Source organism: Eptatretus burgeri, chromosome 7, assembly GCF_056783735.1.
Source record: "Eptatretus burgeri isolate ZD-2024b chromosome 7, Ebu_testis_v1, whole genome shotgun sequence".
NCBI lineage: Eukaryota > Metazoa > Chordata > Myxini > Myxiniformes > Myxinidae > Eptatretus > Eptatretus burgeri.
The window spans coordinates 20,880,582-20,906,959 of record NC_140967.1 but is presented as its reverse complement, the minus strand read 5'-3'; the positions used below and the strand labels follow the sequence as shown (position 1 = coordinate 20,906,959).

The window sequence follows — 26,378 nt, the reverse complement described above, 5'->3', positions numbered from 1 at the left end:
TTTTTTGCACGTACGGCCACGCATGTACGGGCATGCACGTATGGGCCCGCACTAGTAATAATAAAAAAATAACTAGCCGGGAGGCGACGATGGTTCGCGGGCATTATTGAACAATGCCACGACAGGTATTATTGAGTTCGTGGAAGCTTTTGAGGAAGCCCTACCATAAAAACCTATCTCTTCCGTCAAAATTGACCAAGTCAAATCGGATTTTTTATATGTTGTACTTATGGACATTACGCACAGCTTCTAGGAAATGAAATTGCGAGAAAAAAATCGAGAAAATAAATTAAAAGTTCAAATGGGCGTGGGACGCCCCTCATACAAAAAGACACAATTAGACCATTATATCTAGGTTGTGTCCAAGTTTCATCAAGATCGCATCAAACATCACGGAGCCATGGTCTGGAGAGTCAAACAAACAAACAGACAGACGCACGCACACACACACACACACACACACACACACACACACACACACACACACACACACACACACACACACACACACACACACACACACACACACACACACACAGACACAACGAAAATAGTGGTCACTGCTGGCACCCACGAACCAATGAAATGTGATACCATGATGTGGTTTGATTCTCGGGAACGAACGAACATTTCTCAAAGCTTTATTGTCAAGATTTATCAAGATCATCATATCGCGTTCATCACCGTTTATCATCACTCGGTCTCTGTAAACCAGGCAACAATGCTCTTTATTGTGGGGACACTATTTGCAGTGATTGTGACGTCACGCATCACGGGCGACAACTGGAAACCAAAAACGTAAATAAAACTTTGAGAAACGTTCGTTCGTTCACGAGCATCAAACCTTATCATGGTATCACATTTCATTCTTTTTTGGAGGGTTTTAAAAAAAATTTTTGGGCCAAAACAAAGTTTGATTTTTTTTTCTTTAAATCAAGTTCTATGATAGTGTGTAAGCTGTTGTAACGATGTGAAAGGTAATAGTGAACGCAGCGAGCCTAATACTTAACGTGTGCACATGAGAGAATAGGAAACAACGACAACAACAACAACAACACAATACCCCTGGCAATTTGGAATCTGTGTCGTTGGCTATGACCCTTTTGCTTCCGGTTTTTTTTTTTTTGCTTCTGGTTTTTTTTTGTTTCCGGTTTTTGTCATGGGGAATGATGCATTCCGGGAGATAAAGGCATCGTCGGACACATGAAAGACCCAAGTAATATCATACATGGTGTATATTTCCTCCACTGATTTTAATAAATATATCTCCCGCATCATCAAAAAATAACTTTTAATCGTGATTTACGTTATTTGATCGCTGATCCCGAATCCAGGCCGAAGTAACCGGAAATTGCGTATACAGTCGTGAACAAGTTGTAGGTAAAGTCAGAAGCGAATGTAAGAAGAATTCTACGTTCGCTTCTCGTATTTATTTTTTCAGATGAGATCCTGTTCCAGGTGGTGTAGTTGTTGTGAAGGTAATGTTGAGGTAATATTAATTTTTTTAGATGAGATCCTGTTCTCGGCGGTGTAGTTGTTGTGAAGGTAATGTTGAGGTAATATATATATATATATATTTTTTTTATATGAGATCCTGTTCTAGGCGGTGTAGTTGTTGTTGTGAAGGTAATGTTGAGGTCGTATTTATTTTTTTTTAGATGAGATCCTGTTCTCGGCGGTGTAGTTGTGAAGGCAATGTTGAGGTAATATATAGATATTTTTTAGATGAGATCCTGTTCTAGGTGGTGTAGTTGTTGTTGTGAAGGTAATGTTGAGGTAGTATTTTTTTTTTTTTTAGATGAGATCCTGTTCTCGGCGGTGTAGTTGTTGTGAAGGCAATGTTGAGGTAATATATAGATATTTTTTAGATGAGATCCTGTTCTAGGCGGTGTAGTTGTCGTTGTGAAGGTAATGTTGAGGATTTTTTTTTTTAGATGAGATCCTGTTCTCGGCGGTGTAGTTGTTGTTGTGAAGGTAATGTTGAGGTAATATTAATTTTTTTAGATGAGATCCGGTTCTCGGCGGTGTAGTTGTTGTTGTGAAGGTAATGTTGAGGTAATATATATATATATATATAAATATTTTTTTTTAATATGAGATCCTGTTCTAGGCGGTGTAGTTGTCGTTGTGAAGGTAATGTTGAGGATTTTTTTTTTTCAGATGAGATCCTGTTCTCGGCGGTGTAGTTGTTGTTGTGAAGGCAATGTTGAGGTAATATATAGATATTTTTAGATGAGATCTTGTTCTAGGCGGTGTAGTTGTCGTTGTGAAGGTAATGTTGAGGATTTTTTTTTTTAGATGAGATCCTGTTCTCGGCGGTGTAGTTGTTGTGAAGGTAATGTTGAGGTAATATTAATTTTTTTAGATGAGATCCTGTTCTAGGCGGTGTAGTTGTTGTTGTGAAGGTAATGTTGAGGAAATATATATATATATATATATATATATTTTTTTTTTTTAGATGAGATCCTGTTCTAGGCGGTGTAGTTGTCGTTGTGAAGGTAATGTTGAGGATTTTTTTTTTCAGATGAGATCCTGTTCTCGGCGGTCTAGTTGTTGTTGTGAAGGTAATATTGAGGTATAATAAAGATATCTCCCGCATTATCAAAAAATAATTTTTAATCGTGATTTACATTATTTGATCTCTGATCCCGAATCCAGGCTGAAGTAACCGGAAATTGCAGCATCGAATGTAAGAAGAATTCTACGTTCGCTTCTAGGCTTTGCCTATTCCATATTATATTTAACGTTTTACACAAGAAACATCCTTGAGTTGATCTAATAAATACTTGTACGAGGTCATACGTTAAAAACCTCTCCCCCATTTTCAATACCAACAAACAACAACAACAATGCGAATGTGACCACGCCCAAAGGAAACCATGTACGCACGTACCTTCACGTGCGCTCTTTGCTGTGCGAAGTCGAGAGTACAGTGCAGTCATTTAATTCAGTGAGTGCTGAAAGTGAAATCGATAATTGGATTGTCACGTGGGAAACGTAATTAGAGAGGAGAGGAGAGGAGAGGAGGGATTGTGAGGGATTGTGAGGGGTGAAGTCGACCCTTGGGCTTGGTTTCAATGGTGTTGCCAGGAGTGCTGGGTCCAGGAGCAGCGGCTCTACTCGCAAGCTCCGTGTGCTGCCGTTGCACGATGCGTCTGTGCGGCCTAGCCAATGCCGAGTCATACCGCCGACCAGTCCCCGTGAGTCCCGCACGATGCACGACCACTTCCGGTCGGTGTTTGTTCTCTCCGAGAGGTTTTACTGTTCTGTGACGACGTTTCGAGTTTTCTCTGCACACGGAACCCCATTCACGTGTAAATGACATTTTGTCACAGAAGCGCTCGAATAAATGTGGTGTCAGAAGGAGGAGCCCCCTACTAAGCTTATCTATAGACCTTTCCACCGTGTGTTTGGTGGAGGTGTTTTGCATGTTTGTAGGTCTTGAAGAATTAGGATGAAAAGTACAACTAAACTAGAATATCACTCGGTAGAGCACACACTACACCTCTCTTCCAGATTTACGTTTTGTATCCCACTGATGGGCCGGATTTGGATTCGGACCTGAAACAATAGTCAGGTTCCTTGTGTAATTTCGTTGGAATTTTTTGGAGAGTACCAAACCTATAGATTTTTGAGAAGTTTAAAATCTATTAAAATAAAAAAATGATGTTTCACATTTTTTCAACTTTTGGAAAGGTCGTTTTGGGGGTGAAAAACGCTTTTTTTGAAATCCAATTAAAAAAAAAATCTGAAACAATACAAAATAACCAACTGATGATGGATTAGTCTTATAAAATCCATTGTTAGCCATTTAAGAGGAGTGCGGGCCCGTCGGTGAGTGCCAGTATGTGCAGCCCTCTCTCGCCCCTCTCTCTCGCCCCCTCTCTCGCTCCCCCCCACTCTCATCCCCCCTCTCTCGCCCTCTCTCTCGCCCTCTCTCTCGCCCTCTCTCTCGCCCTCTCTCTCGCCCTCTCTCTCGCCCCTCTCTCGCCCCCTCTCGTCCCCCCCTCTTCCCCCCTCTCGTTCCCCCCTCTGCCCCCCTCTCGTCTCCCCTTCCGTCCCCCTCTCGTCTCTCTCTCGTCTCTCTCTCGCCCCTCTCTCGCCCCCTCTCTCGCCCCCTCTCTTCTCCCCCTCTTCTCGCCCCCTCTCTCGCCCCCTCTCTCGCCCCTCTCTCTCTCCCTCTCGTCCCTCTCTCGCCCCCTCTCTCGCTCTCTCGCCCTCTCTCGCCCCCTCTCTCGCCCCCTCTCTCGCCCCCCTCTCTCGCCCCCTCTCTCGCCCCCCTCTCTCGCCCCCTCTCTCGCTCTTCTCGCCCCCTCTTCTTTCTTCTCTCTTCTTCTTCGCTTCTTCATTTCTTCCTCTCTTCGCTCTCTTCTTCTCTCTTCTTCTCATTTCTTCGCTTCTCTTCATTTCTTCCCTTTCTCCTCTTCTCGTCTTCTTCCTCTTTCTTCTTCTCTTCTTTCTTCCCCCTCTCTCTTCTCCCCCCCTCTCTTCGCCTTCTTCATTTCTTCTTCCCTTCGCCCCTTCATTTCTTCTTCATTTCGCTCTCTTCTTCTTCCCCCTCTCTCTTTCTCTCTCGCTCTCTCATTTCTCTCTCTTCTTCTTCGCTCTCTCTCTCTCTCTCTCATTTCTCTCTCTCTCGCTCTCTCATTTCGTTCATCTCGTCTTCATATTTCTTTCTTCATTTCTCTTCTTGGCTCTTCTTCATTTCTTCTTATCTCTTCATTTCTCATTTCTTCATTTCTCTTTCATTTCTCTTCTTTCTCTCTCTCATTTCCCTCTCTTCGCTCTCTCTTCTTCTTCTCTCTCTTCTGTCTCCTCTCTCTCTCTTCTTCTTCTCTTTCGCTCTCTCCCCCTCTTCGCTTCCCCCTTCTTTCTCGCTTCCCTTTCTTCATTTCCCCCTTCTCGCTCTCTCTTCTTCGCTTCTCTTCGTCTCTCTCTCGCTCTCTCTTCGCTTCTCTCTCGTCTCTCTCTCGTCTCTCTCTCGTCTCTCTCTCTCGCTTTCCCCTTCTCTCGCTTTCCCCCTCTCTCGTCTCTCTTCTCTCTCTCTTCGCCCTCTCTCTCGCCCCTTCTCTCGCTTCCCCTCTCTCGCCCCTCTCTCGCCCCTCTCTCGCTCCCCCTCTCTCGCCCCCCTCTCTCGCCCCCCCCTCTCGCCCCCCTCTCTCGCCCCTCTCGCCCTCTCTCGCCCCCTCTCTCGCCCCCTCTCTCGCCCCCCTCTCTCGCCCCCCTCTCTCGCCCCTCTCGCCCCCTCTCTCGCTCCCCCTCTCGCCCCCCCTCTCGTCTCCTCTCTCGCCCCCTCTCTCGCGCCCCCTCTTCGCCCCTCTCTTCGCTTCCCCCCTCTCGCCCCTCTCTCGCTCTCTCTCTCTCGCCCCCCTCTCTCGCCCCCGTCTCTCGCCCTCTCTCGCTTCCCTCTTCGCCTCTCTCTCCCCCTCTCTCGCTCTCGCCCCTCTCGCCCCCCTCTCTCGCCCCCCTTCTCGCCCCCTCTCTCTCTCTTCGCTCTCTCTTCGTCTCTCTTCATTTCTCTCCCCCCTCTCTTCGCCCCTCTCTCGCCCCCTCTCTCGCTTCCCCCTCTCCCCCCCTCTCGCCTCCTCTCGCCTCTCTCTCACCCCCTCTCGCCCCTCTCTTTCTTCTTCTTCGCTTCGCTCTTCTCTCTTCCTCTCGCCCTCTCTCCCCTCTCTCCCCCTCTCTCGCCTCTCTCTCGCCCCCCTCTCGCCCCTCTCTCGCCCCCTCTCACTCGCCCCCCTCTCGCCCCCTCGCCCCCTCGCCCCTCTCGTCCCCTCTCCCCTCTCTGCCCCTCGCCCCTCGCCCCCTCGCCCCCTCGCCCCTCGCCCCCTCCTCCCGTCCCTCTCGCCCCCCCTCTCGCAGATATTGGTCGACAGATAAATGGCCGTAACTTGGGAACCGCTCGTCCGATTAATATCAAACCTTGAAAAGGCACATACTCAGGTCCCCAGCGTTGATTGTGACGTCATACCAAACGGAGAAGAAGAAGAATTGTGACGTCAATCGTGAAAAAATAAATAAATAAACATTAATGGTGACGTCATCGCACCGTGTCCTGTCATTGGTTGATAGATAAATGGCCGTAACTTGGGAACCGCTCGTCCGATTAATATCAAACCTCGAAAAGGCACATCCGCGGGTCCCCAGAAATATTCCTGGCAAGTTTCAATCAGATCAGACCATCAATTGTGAAAAAATAAATAAAAAACATTAATTGTGACGTCATTCATGATGTCATAGCACCGTGTCTTGTCATTGGTCGACAGATAAATTGCTGTAACTTGGGAACCGCTCGTCCGATTGACATCAAACCTCAAAGGTACATCTATGGGTCCCCGGCAATATTCCTGGCAAGTTTCAATCAGATCGGACCGGCGGTTTAGCATCCCTAACTTAAGGTTCATCTGTGAAAAAATTTAAAAGAAGCTAATTTCAACTGATTTGGGTTGGTATGGGTATGGACAACTACCAAAAAAAAGTAAGGAGGGATAGTGGTTGGGGAAACTTTTTTATTAGAGGTCAAAGGTCATTGACCTCTGCCTAAATCATATAAAATTGTATTTCAGCAACAAAATATGGTATATAGATGATCTTGGTGTCAAAATGCACAGGATTACGAAAGAAGATGACATAGAATAATTACTGACCCATGGAACCAATTCCTGACCTCCGAAAATGAGGTCAAAGGTCAAAAATAGACGTCTTATCACTAAAATATCACATCAAATATCATATTGGTAACAGTAACAGAATTATACCAAGATACAAACTAAATATGAAATGGATTCTTCACCACCAAAATACGAGGTTAATGGTCAAAATAAGTGGGGGGGGGGGGTAAAGTTCATTAGTGTCAAATAGTTTGTGTATGTAAAGTATATGTGAATTATAATCAACAATTTGCAGAATACTACTCACAACTTAGAACTTACAGTATCTATCGGCAACAACAAATTAATAATACTCGGTCTGTTTCCTCTTCATCGCTACCAATTTCTTCTTCTGCATCTTTGCTATCTGTTCCATTGTCGCAATGCCCACAGCATACTCCACATGCAGATACACACGACATGCGAGCTTTCAAGCAGCTGCATCTCATTGTTTGACATTGCCTCTCCCCTTCCTTGCAGTTGCAACAAATTACTTTCAGAAGGTTGTCTGGCACGATACCAACAGATAGCATTTTTGGTCTGAGTTTTCTGTTGGAATCTAACTCCCATCCTCTTCCTTTGGGATCAAGAATAGAGGTGTCAAGATGCTTCCATACCACAACTTGAAGATGGACACGAAGGGAATGTTGAGCTGTTGCATCTTCCGTTAGTGGTCGGCGGTCAGGATCGATTTTTGCCCTTGGCTGCTTGCTTCTTGAACTTCATGTAGCGAGGCTTTTCTCGGGGAGTATCCCCACAGCCATATGTGATCTGCATGGCTTTTAATCCAGCTGTTCGAATTATGGAGTCGGTTGAAGTGGGACTTGTGAATGCAGTAATGACACTGGCAGGAAATCTGCATTTGCAGGGAGCACATTTGGTATGTCCATGAATGCATGAAAGTGTCGTTTCCAGACCAGCCATACTTGAAGAGGAACTCTTCTTTGTCTCCGATGTGTATGCCAGAGATGTCGTAAAGACCACCAAAATCTGCTTGTAAATACAAATTAGTACAATGGATAGGCCTATGATAGCAGAGCAATATCAAAATATCAGTGTCCTGGGCAACAACAACAACTGGGGATTTAACATTTGCGACCAAGTCCATTGCAGACCTAACAATCAGCGTGTCGCCATCATCTTTTGCTTGGCGTACAGTGATATTGTGGCTTGCCATCTCTGCAGATATCATCATGATTAAGGCTCCTTTGTTCTTCTCATTTGCCAGGAAAACCTCTCTGTCACATGATTTTGTCAATTCCGGTGTGACCCTCATGTCCGGAGAAACCTTCTTCCCAGCCATCCGCCGCATATGTTCATGGTCTTTCGTTGATGATTCCTCCCCGTAGCCATCAAACACTACAGTAGCATCCTTGAATTTGTTGTCAACATATCTGACATATGTATCAACTATAGTCTTGATGGTTGCACCGCTGGACCACTTTACCTGATGAAGTAGCCACCCTCCATCAACAACATGCATCTTGCTGTTTATGTCCACGTCAAGTTTTGTTGCTGTTTCCTTGAGCATCTTGCCAAATTCATGCTTTTTGGGTTTTCTCATCATGCGATCCATTGTGAAGAGAGATGTTGGGACCGGGGTCAGCTCAAATTTGAACATGTGTTCGATCCCTTCATCTCTCTCTGCCATGAAAATCAGTCTATTGAAAAGAAGGGTCTTTTCGATGTAGATCTTCTTGTCACCTACCTTTACTTTCTTCTAAAGTTCAGCCAGATTTTTGCATTTCTTTGCTGTCTTCATGCTCTTAACCGGTGATTCATTATCAAGATCCTTTTGCATTTCATGGCCTATCCTCACTGCATCATCACAGTTGACAATTGACTTCTCGGTAGTTATTACTCCACTAGACAGCGAAGTAATGGTGTTGGGGTCTTTTACCTGAAATGAAAAATGAAATATTATTTTACATAGCTAAGATGATAAGTAAACGGTCTCAACAAGAGAAATGTGGAAGGGCAAATGGTCGTAGAGTTTGCAAAAATAATGGAAATGGCAGTGGTAAATACGTATTTCAAGAAGAAGGAGGAACACAGGGTGACATACAAGGGTGGAGGAAAGTGCACACAGGTGGATTACATCTTAAGCAGGAGATGCAACCTGAAAGAGATTAGTGACTTTAAGGTGGTGGCAGGGGAGAGTGTAGCGCGACAGCATCGATTGGTGGTCTGTAGGATGACTTTAGAGGTGAGGTTGAGGAAGAGAGTGAGGGCTGAACCAAGGACCAGATGGTGGAAGCTGAAGGAGGAAGACTGTTGCGTGAAATTTAGGGAGGAGGTGAGACAGGCGTTGGATGGTGGTAAAGATGGGTGGGATGATTGGGCAACGACAGCAGAAGTTGTGAGGGAGATAGCTAGGAAGGTACTTGGTGTGACATCTGGACAGAGGAAGGAAGATAAGGAGACTTGGTGGTGGAATGAGGAAGTACAGGAAAGTATAAGGAAGAAGGGGTTGGCGAAAAAGAAGTGGGATAGCCAGAGAGATGAAGAAAGTAGGCAGGAGTACAAGGAGTGGCGTCGAAAAGCAAAAAGAGAGGTGGCAAAGGCCAAGGAAAAGGCATATGGCGAGGTATAAAAAAAAACCTCTGTAGCTTTCCTGCTTCTGGAAAGTCCTCACTACATATTTCACATATATCCATCCTGGTAATTTTGTTATTTTACAGTATTGTTCCAAAGGCCTCGGGGAACTTTTGGGACATCTCACTGCACTGTGGTAGTCAAGGTACATGTAGGCTAGCTAGGGTTTCTCAGTAATCACTCCTGAAACAAAGACAAAACAAAGGCTTCATTCATGCAATTTATAGTGTTTTAGTCTAGGGTCAATGACATTTGATCCCAAGAAAGGTAATTTCACCCCCCCCCCTCTGCTCTTGGAATAAATAATAACCCCCATATCCACCACCTAAGTTGAAATTAACCTCTTCGGTTTGTTTTTTGCTCATTTTTATATAATAAGGTAATTTTCCTGTTATAAATATGACATTTTAGTGATAAAACAGCTTTTTTGACCTCATTTTCAGAGGTCAGGATTTGGTCCCAAGGGTCAATAATTATCTTATATCATCTTCTTTTTGTAATTCTGTGCATTTTGACACCAAGATCATCTATATACTAATATATTGTTGTGGTTACCAAATTCGCAAACCACCATTCAGGTCCCTAAGGTGAGATATCTCGGTAAGTATATGTGTAGTTAGGCCCAAACCCGTTGTCTAGAGGGAATAAATGTCATTCATGCGTGCTGCGACTCTTCAGGATAGCCGTTTTTTTACTATCTTTATTTTGGACCAACCGCCATTATCACCACCGCCAACCGCGTCTCAACAGTCATCACAACATCAACCACCCACCGCAGCGCCGCTTCACCACAGCAGCCACGACCTTTGCGGTCACACCTCGCAACCGTCGCATCGCCACCGTTCTTGCGCCGCTTGTGGGTACCGGTATTGGACTCGTGCAGGGCGCGTGCCGAACAGCGTGTACAAAACCACGGACTTTCCGCTCCAAAAACGGATCAAAAACGACTCACGCCCACTTTTGTTCCGTCCAAACGGTGAGCGAGGGGCGATTTGGCCCCGCCTCCAGGGCGTTGGAGGGCGGTCGCTATATGCAAATTCATGGATCAAAAAGCATTCACGCCCACTTTTTCTCGGGCCAATGGGGAGCGAGGTGAAAGGTCGAAGGCAGGGGGTCAAAGGCGAAGCCACGGGGCTTATATAAGCGGCTGCGTTCGTCAGAAAAGTGGTCATGTGCGTTGGAGTCGTGTGTGCGTTGGAAGGAGTTCGCAGGAGGAAGAGTTCGGAGTTGGAGTCTGAGCGAAGAGGACGGAGCTGTGGAGAGGCGGCGGCGGCGAAGGCAGACGAGGGGATGCTCGCGTCGGTGCCGGGAGCTGCACACCAGGGAGGCCGACGGCGCGACCTGGTCGAGGTGGAGACGCTCGTCGCGGGACCCGAGACAGAGTAAAAATCCTCCTTTCCCCGAGCATCAGCAACCCCCTCCTGTTTCCCCCCGCGCTGAGATAGTGCGACCAAGGGGGCCCCCTTCCCACCCCCTACCAGACGCTGTCCGCGAGGCCCGCGGAGTTGAGGCACCACCGCCGCTCCGCGTCTCATCACCAGACGGGTAGGCCCGACACGGTCTCGGCCCCAGGCCCGCCTACCCCCTCATCCTGGAGGGTGGTTCTCTTTTCTTTTGCTTTGGGAATGTGTGTTGTCGGCGCCGTCTGTGAAGTAAAATTGTATAAGTGTTGCCGTGTGCTCGCGTAGTCGGTATTATATCTGCATTGTCGCATTTGCTTTTTGTCTTCTTTTCTATGTGCTTTATATTGAACTGTTTCCCGCTTCGCTTCGTCATTTCTTTCATTGAATCCTCATCTTACTTCACGTAAAGGGTTGGTAGTGGGCTGAATACGCCCGATAATTAATCGAACCATCGAGGCCGACGATAACACCGCTCGGTTATCCCGATAGTACAGAACGGGTCGCTTAAGTGGCCCGTGTCCGAAGTCGACCTGCGGCGAGGTGCGATCGCCCGGTCTACCCTCCGTGTGGGTACTTAGGTAGGTCGAATTTGGCGAGCAACCCTATCCCACGCGGGGGCCGATTGGCTCGATCGCGGTGAGACCGAAAGGTCCACCCGTGACTGGTTCCCGGCGTTAGTCCGAGAGGGTCACGACTGGATTGTCCGTCCGGTGGGCGACGTGCCGCGATTCGAGTTACGTGGCCGTCAGCACGCAGGCGGGCGCGAATCCGTAACAATATCATGTTTTGTTGCTGAAATATAATTTTTAGTGATTTAGGCAGGGGTCAATGACCTTTTACCTCCAATAAAAAAAAAAGTTTCCCCAACCCCTATCCCCCCTTACTTTTTTTTGGAAGTTGTCCATACCCATACCCACCAAAATCTGTTGAAACTAGCTTCCTTTAAATTTTTTCACAGATTGGCTAATTTAGGGTTACTAGTTGTCGAGAAACGGTCGCACACGCACACGCACACGCACACGCACACGCACACACCTGGAATTATAGATAGATAATAAAATGTTGCATTTTGACTGTCGGTTGCCATGGAAACAGCATTTTTGGAGTGGAATTGCCATTTTTTTAAATTATATTTTCCATCGGATGGCCTAAATAATTGTTAAATATAGTGACCATGACTAACTTACACATAAGTATTATGATTTTCAAGTATTGGAACAGTTGGTTGCCATGGAAACGGCCATCTGTGCAATGAAACATTGGTGTGTCTGTTGTTCAATATCAGAAGGTTTTGGCACCTTCATTAGTAAAACGTTTGATTTTAAGTTTTTGTAGTTTGATGTATTGTAAGTGTGATCTTGTAGGGAACATAGGTGACGCCACGTCGCGACGCCATGCCATCGCCTCATCCATTTGAAGTTGAGGGTAACCAGCTCTTCAATGTGGTCACCCACGCTTATGTGCCAGAAGAATTTGTACCACAGATACTGAACATTGATGAAACGGGACACAATCTCTATGAAGATTTTGTTGCTAAACGGATCAATGGTGATGTCAGCCTATGGGTGCCAGTGAAGAAGGAGAAGAACAGAATGTACATGTCTGGCAATACAACACTAGCAAACAAGATCAGGGACAAGACAATAGATCTAAAAGAAACCAAGGATTTGTATGGTAGACTGATGGTACTCTCCAGATCCAGCAGGGACGTCGACCAGAAGGATGCAATTGGCAACTTTGAATTCACTGTGACACCGAGGGCCCTGTTTGCACCAAACGGTAGCTTACTGTCATGCACCGACAAGTCGAAGCTAATCCACAACTTGGAGAAGTTTGCCAACAAGGAACCATCTTTACCAGAAGATGAGCTTGATGCCACACACATGGAACCAGCACCTGCTGATGCTGTAATTGATGGCAGTTCTAGCACGAAGGTCGCAGTCGTGGATGTAATGGTAGTTGTCCAGAAAATGACCAAGAAACCAGCAATGGTCGTGACTGTGAAGGACCTCAGTGAATGCTTCAATGATAGGGTGATTAGTCTGACCAGAGGCTTTGACCTTGTAATTCTTGTTTTTCATACATACAAGCAAGATTCCCTCAAGAGCACAACCAGAGACAAACGACGTCAAGGAAAGGCACCAGTCCAATATCAGGTCAAGGATGATACCAGGATCAAACACATCACGATGAGTCGATTTCTGTCCCATGATCAAACCAAGGCTGATCTGACGGAGTACTTGGCAGAGAAAACTCTCAAATACAACCGCGATTCAACAAAGGTGGTAGTCGTTTCAGCATCTGGGCGGACGTCGAGCAACAGGGGTCTCCAATTTGAGCCGAATAACCATGAGGAGGCCGATACGTTGATGATCCAGCAAGCAATAGCTGCATCACAGCAACAAACGGGAGATATTGAGCTGACGATATTCTCACCTGATACGGATGTTGTGGTTCTTGCCATAGCAAACTATCATCTCCTGCCAAGACACACATCTATCTCAATGGCATCTAGCATTGTCAAAATCGAGCCAATCTGGAAGGCCCTCGGTGAGGAGAGAGCCCAGGCATTGCCAGCCTTCCACGCATTCACAGGTGCCGATAATACTGGGCGGTTCGCTCGACATGGTAAGGCAAAGTGGTTCCAGTGCTACTTGAAGGCCGATGACGAAGGCTGTAAGGATGCTGAACTGTCAGAGGACCTAGACAAACTTTAGCAAGATTTGTCTGTTCAGGTTATTGTCCTGAACAGACATCGGTGATAAAGAGGTCTATGGGTTTAATCATTAAACCCCAAGTCCTCAACTCCCCCACTCAACCCTATAGACTCATTAAACTTTAATGGGTCTATAGGGTTGAGTGGGGGAGTTGAGGACTTGGGGTGAGGTAGGGCGGGGGGGTTGATGTCTGACAGTTGAGGTCCAACACCAAGTCCGTGGTTGACATTGGAGGATTGTATGAAGAGGGATATCTCTATCGGCCTTCGTGCCCGTTTTGGCCAATCACAGGGTGACGAGTGCATTTTGCGTGCCAAAACCGTCCAGTGAGGGAGAGCGGGGAGGGAGGAGGCGTACCCTCCCCCCCCTGGACAAGGGTGAATAAGGTTGCGGCACCATCGGAAAGGAAAAGAGTTTTGGTTGTCAGGACGAGCGCTGAACGGAGCTGTCGACTCTGCTCGCGTCTCGCTGGCGCCTGGTTCTTCTGACCGCATCGCGATGCTGGTCTGGGTCGCTCGTGTCCTTGAAGACCGCACGAGGCGGGAAGGTCCGTGTGTGTGTGTGTGTGTGTGTGTGTGTGTGTGTGTGTGTGTGTGTGTGTGTGTGTGTGTGTGTGTGTGTGTGTGTGTGTGTGTGTGTGTGTGTCTGGGGCCCTGTCTGTAAGTAGGAATTGGATAAGTGCTTTCGCTGCACATTATTTGCCTTGCTTTAGTCGGTTTAACTCTGCTCTTATGTGTTCCTTCCCCACCCATTGTAAATAAATATCCATGTGTTAAATGTATCAGCTCGTTTTTGTGTGTTCTTCATTGGTTTAATGCGGTGCGTGTTGGGAGAATTAAAGAAGGCCGTTGTTGCCGTAGTGGTGTGCATTTGGGACGGACGGAAGCTTGGTGACCATCCGCTTGGGTCACGCACGGGTCGAGCATGCATACGGCTCGTCCCGTACGAGTGCCGTCGAGGGTGTGAATACTTGGTAGCTCGCCACGTGGGTCTCTAGGTATTTTGAAGTTTGGCAAATAATCCTGTACCACGTGGTGGAATTATTGACGATTCACGGTCCGGTAAGGGACCCGTACCCTCGGAGTTTTCCGAAAGGTACGATCTCGATTCCGGGTGTTCGGTAGAGTCGACCCTACTGCTCCACCTAGCGGTCGTGCTCTCAGCCGATACCCGGCCCGCAACAATAGAGCACGATATCTCAAAGTTGTGGATGGATTTGGCTGAAACTTCGTGGACAGGTTGGGTGTGTGACATGGAAGAATTGATTCTATTTTGGTGAAGATCCAGATCCAGATCTGGAGACGAGAATGATTTAATTTCCAAAGTGATTCTTCACCATTCAGCGATAGGGTCAAAAACGATGTTGTACTGTATTGCCTGATATTTCAAAAATGTGGGCCCGATGTGTTCTCGTGGATCAGGCATTACGTTGTGGAGGTATCCGCTCTACCAAATGCCCTTCTAGTTTTGTTTGTGACAATTTTTGCAAGTTGAGTTAAGTTTTTATTTTTTATTTTTATTTTTTTGTTTCCTTGTGTGCAGGAATTACTCAGAGATTTAAAAGTGTTTGATGGCTCCAAGGCAGAAAGGAAAAGGTCTTCAGACAATGTGGTTGGGCAATCCTCGAAGAAGGCGAAGACGGAAAGTGATACGGTGATGTTGGGCCACACAACGGACAGAAGCTCGATTGATAATGGGTCCGAGTTGGTCTTCGAGCGAGATGTAAAAAGTGAGGAAGACGAGACGAGGGAACAGGTTGAGAGTGTGGCTGCAGAACGTGCGTGTCAGGATACACTGCATGAAGCATCTCCATTTTCCGCTGTTTGTACTGTATGCCTTGGAATAATGCAGCAGTTCTGTGAGGCTTCCTTTATCGAGGAGGTAAGCTTTGTTTAAAAAAAAAAAAAAACAGATTAAAAAAAATTCTTCCTAAAGGCTCATGGAAGACTGTGTACACATGACATGCAAAGGTGTGCATAGACCATTCCACCTCACTATGATGATGCATCCTTCATGACACCGCACTCCCCACCTTACTCAAAAAAAATTCATATATATATATATATATATATATATCGCAGGGGTGCCTGGTAACACAATGCAGGGTCCCTCCTCCCATCCCTTCCCCCTGCCTCCTCCCACCCCACCCCCCTCTCTCTGCACACTCCCAACCCCACTTTCCCTGCCTCCCCTGATCAGTGCAGGTTGGCTTTGGGGCTTCCCACTTTCTGGGGACGTGTGCAGTGCAAAAATGCAAGCTATCTCGACAGCTGACTTGTAATACCCCATGCCACCACCACCGGGGGGGGGGAGGGTGCTACATGATACACATTTACATAGAAATTTTTTGTCGACCTTCTCTCCTGAGCCCCCACGACAACAGATGAAATGAAGTAGCCCATGTTCACCACGAGGACAAACTTGGTCCATTTGCCAAGTTTGGTGGCAATTAGCCCAGTAGTTTTGGCATGATTGGTGTTGCACACAGACATGACATTATATATACGAGTGCGTGCCCGTAGGTGCAAACAAAACAAAAAAAAACTTTCAAACCGCATGCCAGAAACAACCACACAGGCCGTTCCTTCGCTCTCACGTGCCCGTACGTGCGTGGCCGTACATGCAAAAAAAAAACTTTCAAGCCGCGTGCCAGAAACAACAACCACACAGGCCGTTCCTTTGCTCTCGTCAACGACGACTGGATTGGGGCATTGTGTTTATCTATAAATGCGCATAAGAAATCGAGAAATTATTAGACTACGGTAAGTCATCACTATCCGGAAGTAGTGCGTGCCCATATGGAATGTTCACATGCAATCCACAAATTATCGCTTGCATTGAAGTAACAACTGCTGTGATATTTACACACACACAGTTACTTAAAATGCAAATTAAAATCAAGTTTACCTCCCTGTCTTTGCTAGCCATGACATTCGCTGCCATTGACCATTGCCACTCCTACCCCACGGTGAGGCGACAGGGTAGGATTTGTACGAGACCTGAAAGTACATTGTCATGAGGTATTCCATGTTCAAATTGTTTTATTTTTAAAATAGTTTAAAAAAAATAGTTTGCAAAGCATACCACCAAAACGAGATGTGTTTCGTTGGGAAGCATGTTGAGGAGAGCTGAATTTCTTAACACTTCCAAAGGCCAAACCGTTTTGACACTTGGAAACAAAAAAAGTTGTGCACTTTTTGATAAGTTATTTTTTGACCAATTTTTCTTCAATAAATAAATAATAATTGTCTCTATGTACACAACTTTATGTCGTTAGCACCTCTTCATAAACAACATTGCTGAGGAAACGGCGCTTCTTCTTTGTTTCCTCGTCCAGGGCAAGAATGCGGAGGCTGCTGGATCTGCCAACGTTTTGATAAATTATTTTCGGAGCAATTTTTCTTCAATAAATAAATAATAAAAATTGTCTACATGTACACACCTTTATCTCGTTAGCACCTCTTCATAAACAACATTGCTGAGGAAACAGGCCTTCTTTGTTTCCTCGTCCAGGGAAAGAATGCGGAGGCTGCTGGATCAGCCATCGTTTTGATAAATTCTTTTCGGAACAATTTTTCTTCAATAAATAAATAATTAAAACTGTCTACATGTACACACCTTTATGTCGTTAGCACCTCTTCATAAACAACATTGCTGAGGAAACGGCGCTTCTTTGTTTCCTCGTCCAGGGCAAGAATGTGGAGGCTGCTGGATCTGCCAACCCTACTAGCCGCCACGTAGAATTGACCATGGCAGAAGAAGTCTCTTGTGCAGAAGACCCCAACACGGTGTAGCGACTGCCCTTGGGATTTATTCACAGTCATGGCAAAGCATGGTCGTACTGGAAACTGCCGACGCCGCAGAGTGAACGGGAAGATGTTGTCAGATGGACTCAAGGTTATGCGTGGAATTAGCAATGTGCGTCCAGAATTGACACCCATCACAGATTTTGCAACCAACAGATTTGGAAGGATCTGATGGATGATGTACCTTGAGCCATTGCAGTGCCCGCTCTGCTGGTCGAAGTTTCGTAGCAGCATGATCACCATACCCACCTTGAGAGTGATCCGATGTGGAGGCATACCAGATGGACAGAGGGTGTTCAGGAACTCAGGCGGATACAAATGATCACACTCAGATTCCGCTGTATCAACGCCACATCAAACATGTTCCTCCCCTGGAAATATGGTTGTCATGTAGTCATTTACCTGATCGACTTCAGAATTGGTCGGACATAGTATAACATGCTCGCATAGCCACTTGGGGTTTGTAATGTTGTTGTGCAAGTCCTCGTACACCCAAGTGACAATATCCTGAAGTTTTTCACCTGGAAGAATGAGCGGTTCCCTGAGCTCGATATCAAATTCTCCCTCTTCTGGATTGACAGGAATCTTCCCTTCACCCAGATCCAGCAGGAATTTTGCAAAATCAGATTCGTCCTGTTGTTCTCCAGCACCCTGCATGATCCTCATGTTTACTGTGAGACGAAGTATCTGCACTTTTCTCCACAGGTATGAGCTCTTGAAACACCTTCCAACTATGTCAATACAGCTACCGTGTGGCACAACGGTAAGGATCTGCCTCCAGTCACCACTGAAAACCATTGTGATGCCGCCAAATGGTTCCTCTGAGCCCCGAAGCCACTGGAATGTTCGATCTGCTGCTTCCAATGCGCGACGATCCATCATTGAAACCTCATCCACCACCATTATATTCGTCATTTGTATGAATGCTGCAGTGGTGTCATATTTTCACTGATGTTGCAAGTGGACTCATCAGTGAGAATGAGAGGACACTTGGTCCTACTATGGAAGGTGACCCCTTTAGGCAACAGAGTCGCTGCAATACCACTTGCAGCAGTCGCAAGAGCTACTTTGCCCTTTGCTCGCACTTTGTTGAGTATATGAGACAATGTGAATGTTTTCCCAGTCCCACCACCTGCATGAACTGCGATCATCCAGCCACGTCCATGTTCCACACTCATCATCACTTTATCGACAACAACGCGCTGCTCGTCATTAAGAAGGCACTCTGTTTGAGCGATGTGAGCCTCAAGTTCTCCTATATGTACCCTGTTTCGTGCTCGATGACGCGAGGAATGCGAGATTGGATATTAACTGGTTCAGGCTCAGGAAGGCCAAAGCTCTTACTGAGCGAAAAGCCGTGCCTCACAATTTTGTCCCTCAGCTCCAGTAGCACTTCACTCACAATGCGTTCATTTGGCTCATTCACACCTGCTGCACGCATGAAGTCCTTGCACAGCGCATACTTGTGCCTTTCCCAGAACTGCATGTGGTTTCCTCTGAGGACGAATATGAGCATGTTGGCATATACTTCGCGGACTGCAGGGCCAAATGCAATATTTGCAGCCTCTTCCAGAACAGAATCCACCTCCTGGTCATTATCAACGATGCCATATGCAATGCAGGCTGCCAGATAGGTCTCCATGACCCTATCACCAACACGACGGAGATCCTGAAAGCATGTGGGGCCAGGCACGCGGTACAGTAGCATGCGTGGAGAGTACAACTCGGCATTATGTGAGTTGACGGAAATAATGGGGAGCCGCCCAACCGTATCAGCCTTACGGTTATCCTGGAAACTCAGCCTTCTCTTCCGCAATTGAAACCTTTTCCTAAAGTCGGTGAAGTGTTGGAACACATCTGGATATCGAGCATGACGCATGTGTGGATGGAGATTCATGGCTTCGAAAAAGGCGGTGAGCGTTGTTGCAGGGGGTCCTGACTCCGCCACGTTCTGTACGGCACCTTCATCATTGAACGTGATCACCTGCTCATCCTGTAGATGGAGTGCCAGCATCTCGACTGGTGGGTACTTGCTTTGAATGGGGAAATCGTATATGCGCCAGTATCCCTCAGATGCGGTGATGTAACGCCCTAGTTCGTATCGTGTCACTTCATCATGTCGTAATGCGTCTCGCATCCTCTCATGTGGCTCTAGTCTGACCAGGCACTGGTCTGGGCCCTTTTCAAGGTGTTTGTACAGATACTTCACACTGGTGACAGCACATACGATCTCAAGGTTGATGTGAGCATCATACCTGAGGACAATATATGGGTTATAAGGCACAACCCTTGCATTGTTAACCAATACGTTGGCACCGCCTCGTATTGTCTTCATGATGGGATCACCAGGTGCTGCTTCTGTCCGTCTTCTGTACAGGGTATAGGAGTCATCAGAGAAGCTTGTTGTTTTTCGTAGGACTTTGGGATAGTCCTTTGTGCACTTCCGGTCTGCCATGCAAGGACTCGAGATGTTCCATTCCCCACATGGGCCGTGAATCATGTGTGATGTCACGATACGGTGTAGTTCCGGATTTGTGCGTTTGTCAGGAATCTCAGCAGAGACCACGCGATCGACATCTGCTGGTGTTCTGGTCTTGTCGCGAGGTACCACGGTCAGGAGCATGTGTATATGGGGAAGGTGACGCTTTTGCGTTTCTTTCACCATCACATAAGCGTCCACATGCCCCAAGATGTCATTCTTGAGGCGGTCTGCTTTGAGTGCTTCCACCTTCATATGAAACACCCGGGTGATGATATCAGGTCTTTAATTAGCTGACTGACCCTCAAAAAGTGATTGTTTAATTTCTGGCCACTTTGGGTTGCAGGTGAATGTTAGGAAAAAGTCAGGTTTTCCCTTGACTCGGACCAAAGCCAATGCATCCTGAAACTCTTTGGCGTACCAACGTGGTGACTCATAAAGTGACGGCGGCAGAATGGTGAGGCGTCCAGGTAGCACCTCAGCGTCACTGTTCAACGCATCAACGATGATCTTATGCTTTTCTGCCTTAATTGACTTCTGGTTGCAGCGAATCCAATTGAGACGGTGCGACTCAATTTTTGCCACCATGTCGCATACGGACTGCTGTCAACTTTCCACCATGAAGTAGTAGATTGAAGTGATGAGTAGGATCACGTACTTGGAGATGGTAGCGGTAGAAAGATGTTGGCGTTACCCCTGCTAACTCAGTGTGGTACCCCTGGGAGCCACAGGGTAGCAGAAGTATGTATGATCGTGGGTCATACGCTGGATGCATGGCATCTATTGTCTGTAAACCTCCTCCTCTGAGGTGAACACCGACTGCCAGCCTTCCAAACTGCTCTGTTGTCATTGCCCCTGGAGCAATGACAGCCACATCGCTGTCTGGTGAGGGAAGGTTGACGGTACCATGATGAAGGTCTCGGCACCGTGTGCGACCTGTTAACACAATTTTCAGTTCATTGGCGCTATCATTATGAACCACATACTCAATGGCTGCTTTGAATTGCTGGACGTATGGGTTGCACTCATGAATGGCCTGTTGTGCTCTTCGCAAAAAATGCTCATTCAGGCTACTGTTCGAGTTGTGGGCACTACGATACTCCAGCTCATGGGCTGTATCGTGAAAGTAGATCTGAGCAAAGCGTGGGGTACACCCAGATCGGCAAGAGGAGCACCAATGTAATGGTAAACCTTACCTTGTATGCGCACTCCAGGATTGAAGCCAGGCATTCCTATCTCTCGGACACCGATACTTGCCATTGCCAGCGCGTTGTTATACTGTTTCGCGTGCTTCACAAAGTCCTGGTTAAGGAAAAGGTTTTTAATAGCATCTGGAGGTTGTGATGGATTTGAACTGGGTTTTGGATTCGTAGGATCATGCTTGAGGTCAACCTTGCCGTGGTTGCAGCAAAATCCTCTTCTCTCCTCGGTCCACACACAAGCATCACAATGTGAGCATTTAGTGCATTGAAATAATGAGGTCCTGCTCAACGCGTGCCTGTACTCAACATGAAGTTGCTCTCGGAAGAAATCTGTATCATCGTATCGAGCAAGGTTGCGATTCTCACGGTGAGCCTGCTCTAGTCTCGCACGGTGTACGTCCTGATGGCGTAGGGCATCCCCTACTTGCCGGTCTTCTCGCTGGTGAGGGATTTCTTCTGCACGACGCCTTGCCTCGCGTCCAGTGTTGTCTTCCAAGCGAGCAGCTAGTTCTTCATCCGTTTCTTCTGCACGATGCCTTGCCTTGCGTTCAATGTTGTCTGCCAAGCGAGCATTTCGTTCTTCATCCGTTTCAGCTGCATGACGCCTTGCCTCGCGTTCAGTGTTGTCTGCCAAGCGAGCAGTTCGTTCTTCATCCGTTTCAGCTGCACGACACCTTGTCACGCACGTAGTGTCGCGTGTCAAGCGAGCACCTCGTGCTTCGTTGGATTCCATTGCACGTGCACGACGCGCAGCTTCGTTCCTTCGCTGTTGTAAACGATGATTGGATTGGGGCATTGTGTTTAAGAAAGTACAGAAATCGAGAAAGAAAGAATACAGTAAGTCGATAAATCAAGAAAAAAATCGAGAAAGAATACAGTAATCGTCACTGACTGGATTGGGATATTGGGTTTAAGAAAATCGAGAAAGTACAGAAATCGAGAAAGAAAGAATACAGTAAATCGAGAACGAATACAGTAATCGTCACTGACTGGATTGGGATATTGGGTTTAAGAAAATCGAGAAAGTACAGAAATCGAGAAAGAAAGAATCGAGAAACAATACAGTAATCCTCACTCTCCGGAAGTTCGCATATGGCAGTTACGATTATTCGCAGTTTATTCTTAATGGCCAATTATTCAATTAGCGCCAACGTATTTTGCCTTTTCCCAATGTCATCGCAAGGAAAAACACAAAGAGAAGAGGAAAGAGGAGAAAAAAACTGTGCAAAAAATAATTTACTTCCTGCTTAGGAGCATACCAGCACTCTGATGTTACCCAAATTTATGCACCGTCTAATATGAAAACGATCATAACTTGGGGCATTGTGTTTATCTATAAATGCGCAAAAGAAATCGAGAAATTATTAGAATACACGAAAAAAAAACTTGCAAAAAAATAATTTACTTCCTGGTTCGGAGCATACCAGTACTCTGATGTTACCAAAATTTATACACCGTCGAAGAGGAAAACGATCATAACTTGGGGCATTGTGTTTATCTATAAATGCACATAAGAAATCGAGAAATTATTATAATACACGAAGTCATCACTCTCCGGAAGCCCGTACGTTGTAACCTGTAATGGGGAACGTGGCTGAGCTTCCCTTCACCATCGGCCACGCCCATGCAACAACGTGTCTTGCCATTGGTTTGGTAAATAAATGGCCATAACTTGCGAAGCACTTGTCAGATTTAATATCAAACCTTGAAAAGGCACATCCTCAGGTCCCCAGCAATATATCTGGCAAGTTTTAATTAGATCGGACCAGAGGTTGTCGAGAAACAGCGGACACACACACACACACACACACACACACACACACACAGACACACACACACACACACACACACACACACACACACACACACACACACACACACACACACACACACACACACACACACACACACACACACACACACACACACACACACACACACACACACACCTGGAATTATAGATAGATAGATGTATGTGTGTGTATATGTATGTATATGTATGTATATATATATATATATATATATATATATATATATATATATATATATATATATATATATATATATATATATATATATATATATATATATATATATATATATATATATATATATATATATATATATATATATACACATATACATATTGTTCCGGCTGTGGAAATTCGCAGAGCACCATATAGGTCCTTAGATCAGTTATGTCGATAAGTTTGTTTTCAGATAGACTTCCCCACCGATGTTTAACGGGCAATTATTCGTGTGCAGGGCTGTGATCTTTGAGTTAACCGTTTTTCTTTTGCTGTCGTTATTTTGGAACAACCACCTCAACCACAACCGCATTGCCTCATCACCTCCTCCAAAACCACATCACCACATCACCATCACGGCCACCACAAAACGCCAGCCACGCCACCATTAAGACAACCACAACCACAACCACCTTAACCACCAACTGCATTACCACACCACCGTCACGACCACCACAAAATGCCAGCCACACCACCATAACACCAACCACACCACCGCATTTCCACCTCAGCATGGTTGCGAGAAGCCTGGCATTCATCAGGGGAGAACGGACGACGCCCCCCCCCCCCAACGACGGAGGATTCCACCCTGCGAGTGGATTCTCAACATGTGCGGGAAAAAGCGAGACCAGCTGTGAAAAAGGAAAAGAATGAGAAAGGCCCCAATTCGGCGAGGAAAACGCCCTTCTTCTGGAAGTTTCTCGTGCGTGCTGGAAGAGGGGGGGGCGGAAGGGAGGGCGAGGTGCCGTGAAGATAAAAGGACGCGCTGAACGCAAGGTCGCTCTCTGCTGGAGGTTGTTGGGTGTGGAGGAGAAAAAAAAAGTGTCGTGTCGGAGTTGTGGGCAGTGTGTGGAGCCGCGGTGAGGAGCTGGAGAGAGAAGCGCAGCGGAGCCAAGGTGCGTGGCCTGCCGGATCGTGCCTAACCGTGGGCCACTGGAGAGGGGACATCGAGGGTCGCCCTCGCGAGTCACCACGAGGGACAAGGTAGCCAGCCTGGTCTCTCGGAGCCTTTGCGGTGTACACGGCTCCGTGTTTATAAAGACCCCAAGAGGTCCAGTCTACCCCTCGTCTGTCCTGGGGTTTTTCCTTGTTTCTTTGCGTGAACGTTGTGGCGCCATTTCTTTAAGTAGAACTGTTAAGTGTGTACATAATAGATAGACAGTAGTAGCTCTTTTGCATTGCTCATGGTTTGTCCCTTACATGTTACATAATTGCATGCGTGCTTTTGTTTTTGCCTTTGTCGATTGCAAACTGCATGCGTGTCTTGCCTTGCTTGATTATATGACTGCATGACTGCATATGTGCCGCTTATTCAATAAATGTGCTTGTTTAAATGTTAACCCGTTCGTCGCGTCGTTTTCCCTAATTGAACTGCCGTTCTGCATTCGGAATATAGTTGGTTTTTAAATAGCCGATAAAGTGATCGGGTCCAATGGGGCTGCGAGATAAATACCTCGCTCGGTTATCCCAAAACGAAGCGAGCTGCTTAAGCGGCTCGTTTCCAAGCGGCCCCGTTGAGGTACAGTCTCTCGGTCATCTTTCCGCACGACTAATGAGGTATATCGACGATTCGGTGATTGACCCTGTAGCGTGGGTCGAGTGTTGACTCGGCTGTGGTGTGCTCAAAACACACCCGTAGCGGGATTCCGGCGTTCGATCAAGAAGGCTGCGACTGGATTGTCCATTCGGTAGGCGAGGCGGCCGCCATTTGCTAAACACGGTCGCTCACACGCCGGCGGGTGGAAATCTATATCTATATGTATATGTATATGTATATGTATATGTATATGTATATGTATATGTATATGTATATATATATATATATATATATATATATATATACATACGAGCCTGGTGTTGGTGCAGTGGTTAGGGCAGCGGCTTGGGATCCAAAAGGTCCTGAGTTCAAGCCCCGTTGGGCCACTGAATTAATACACCAGGGGGTTGACTCAGCCTGTCATCCGTCCGAGGTCGGCGAAATGAGTACCTGTATACCCCGGTTAAAATAGGTGTACCATATCCCTGTGTCGTAAGAGGCGACCAGGGTTGCGTCAAGAAGGGCATCCGGCGTAAAAAAACATGTGCCAAATCACTATGCGGATCATAGGGTTGATCCGCTGTGGCGACCCCTAACGGGAGCAGCCGAAAGAAGAAGTGTGTATATATATATATATATATATATATATATATATATATATATATATATATATATATATATATATATATATATATATATATATATGTTGCAGAAGCAATCATGGGCTGTGTATGCTGGGTCTTGTGGCCTATTCAGGGTCTTCTGACTCGGCCTTTTTGATAATGGTGCAATTTCCTTGCATTTTCCCTGATGAGAGAACCCTTTTGTTGACACTTGTCAATCAGGTGATTATTCTTCTTTCACATACAATGTGTAGACTGCAGATAGCAACATTTGCTGGGGATGCACCAGCGCTGCTGATACAGTGGCACTTATCGGTAAGGGCAGGAACTTGGATTTTGGCCAGGCTGGTCATGGTTTGCCTACTCTTCAGGAAGGAGACCATGGGATCTTTAACATTCACCAATTAATGCCGACAGATGGGACGTCTGGTTTAACGTCCATCCGAGGGACTCCACACACATTAATGAATCGCTCTGCCTCTGCCTCTGCCTCTGAACTGCAACATCGGGATGACAGTTTATGTCTGTATCTGGGTTCAAACCCAGGCTAGACAGCTCAGAGTTGATTGTGCATACCTTTAAGCTATCCTTCCAGCCCCCTGTTGTTTTCAATACCTATGTACGTTGTACAATGATATTCTTTCAAGATGTGTACGATAAAATCAGACCTAGTTTGATTTTGTGAAGAATAATAAAATTAATCGAAACCAAGTCGCATAATTTAGTTTTTAACAGCTTGGTTTTTCTTAGGAATACATCATCATCTTCACTTTCATACATCTTTTAAGCAAATGGTTGTTTTAGCCGACCCCTTAATCGTTGAGCTTGACCATCGAGTTAAAAGCCCATGACAGTTTGGTTTCGAGAGTTGTTAAAGATTCTTTTCTTCAATCTTAACTGCACTGGTGTGGGTTCGATTCCTACGACTGTTAATGTGCACAACCACAAGTGTAGAAGTGAGTGGTAACTGGTAACCACCTGCATGAAATAATGACCAAAACCCAGAAATGGGACACGAGATGGTGTCAGCGAATGATTTGATTGATTGATTTCAAAATCCATGTAGAAAGCATTATTTGTGATGGCAGCAGCCGGCGTTAGCTTTTTATAATGCAAAGCTAAATGCTTATGGAAGAGTGAGATGAGAGGACTATGCAGTGGAGAGCAACATGTGGACCATGACACAGATAAATGGGCAAAGGACATGAAGATAGGCAGGACACCCACATTGAGAGAGGATAAACTTTATCAGAAAAGATTTTCAATAATGCAACAATTATGACTTCGTAGTTCATAGCAGAATCATATATGGAGTAAATGGGTGGAGGGAGTGCGATGA

General features: G+C 46.2%; 1 protein-coding gene and 1 pseudogene across 11 annotated transcripts in view; one reads left to right on the top strand and one right to left on the bottom strand.

Annotated features, from left to right (window-relative positions):
• Positions 1-2,846: 2,846 nt before the first annotated feature.
• Positions 2,847-26,378, top strand: part of PUS10 (pseudouridine synthase 10) — a 91,288-nt gene continuing 67,756 nt past the window's right edge. For 6 of the 11 annotated variants that reach the window (XR_015059920.1, XR_015059921.1, XR_015059922.1 and 3 more), the window contains exons 1-2: positions 2,851-3,200; positions 14,908-15,246. Coding sequence is in view for 7 of the 11 variants with exons in the window: in XM_085887591.1 (XP_085743717.1) it covers positions 3,078-3,200; positions 14,908-15,246 (462 nt within the window). In the remaining 4 variants the exon portion in view is untranslated. Of the gene's footprint in view, positions 3,201-14,907; positions 15,247-26,378 lie in introns of all 11 variants that reach the window. The other 5 variants (XM_085887595.1, XM_085887594.1, XM_085887593.1 and 2 more) reach the window with 3 other exon arrangements.
• LOC147022793 (uncharacterized) lies at positions 6,938-9,396 on the bottom strand (annotated as a pseudogene).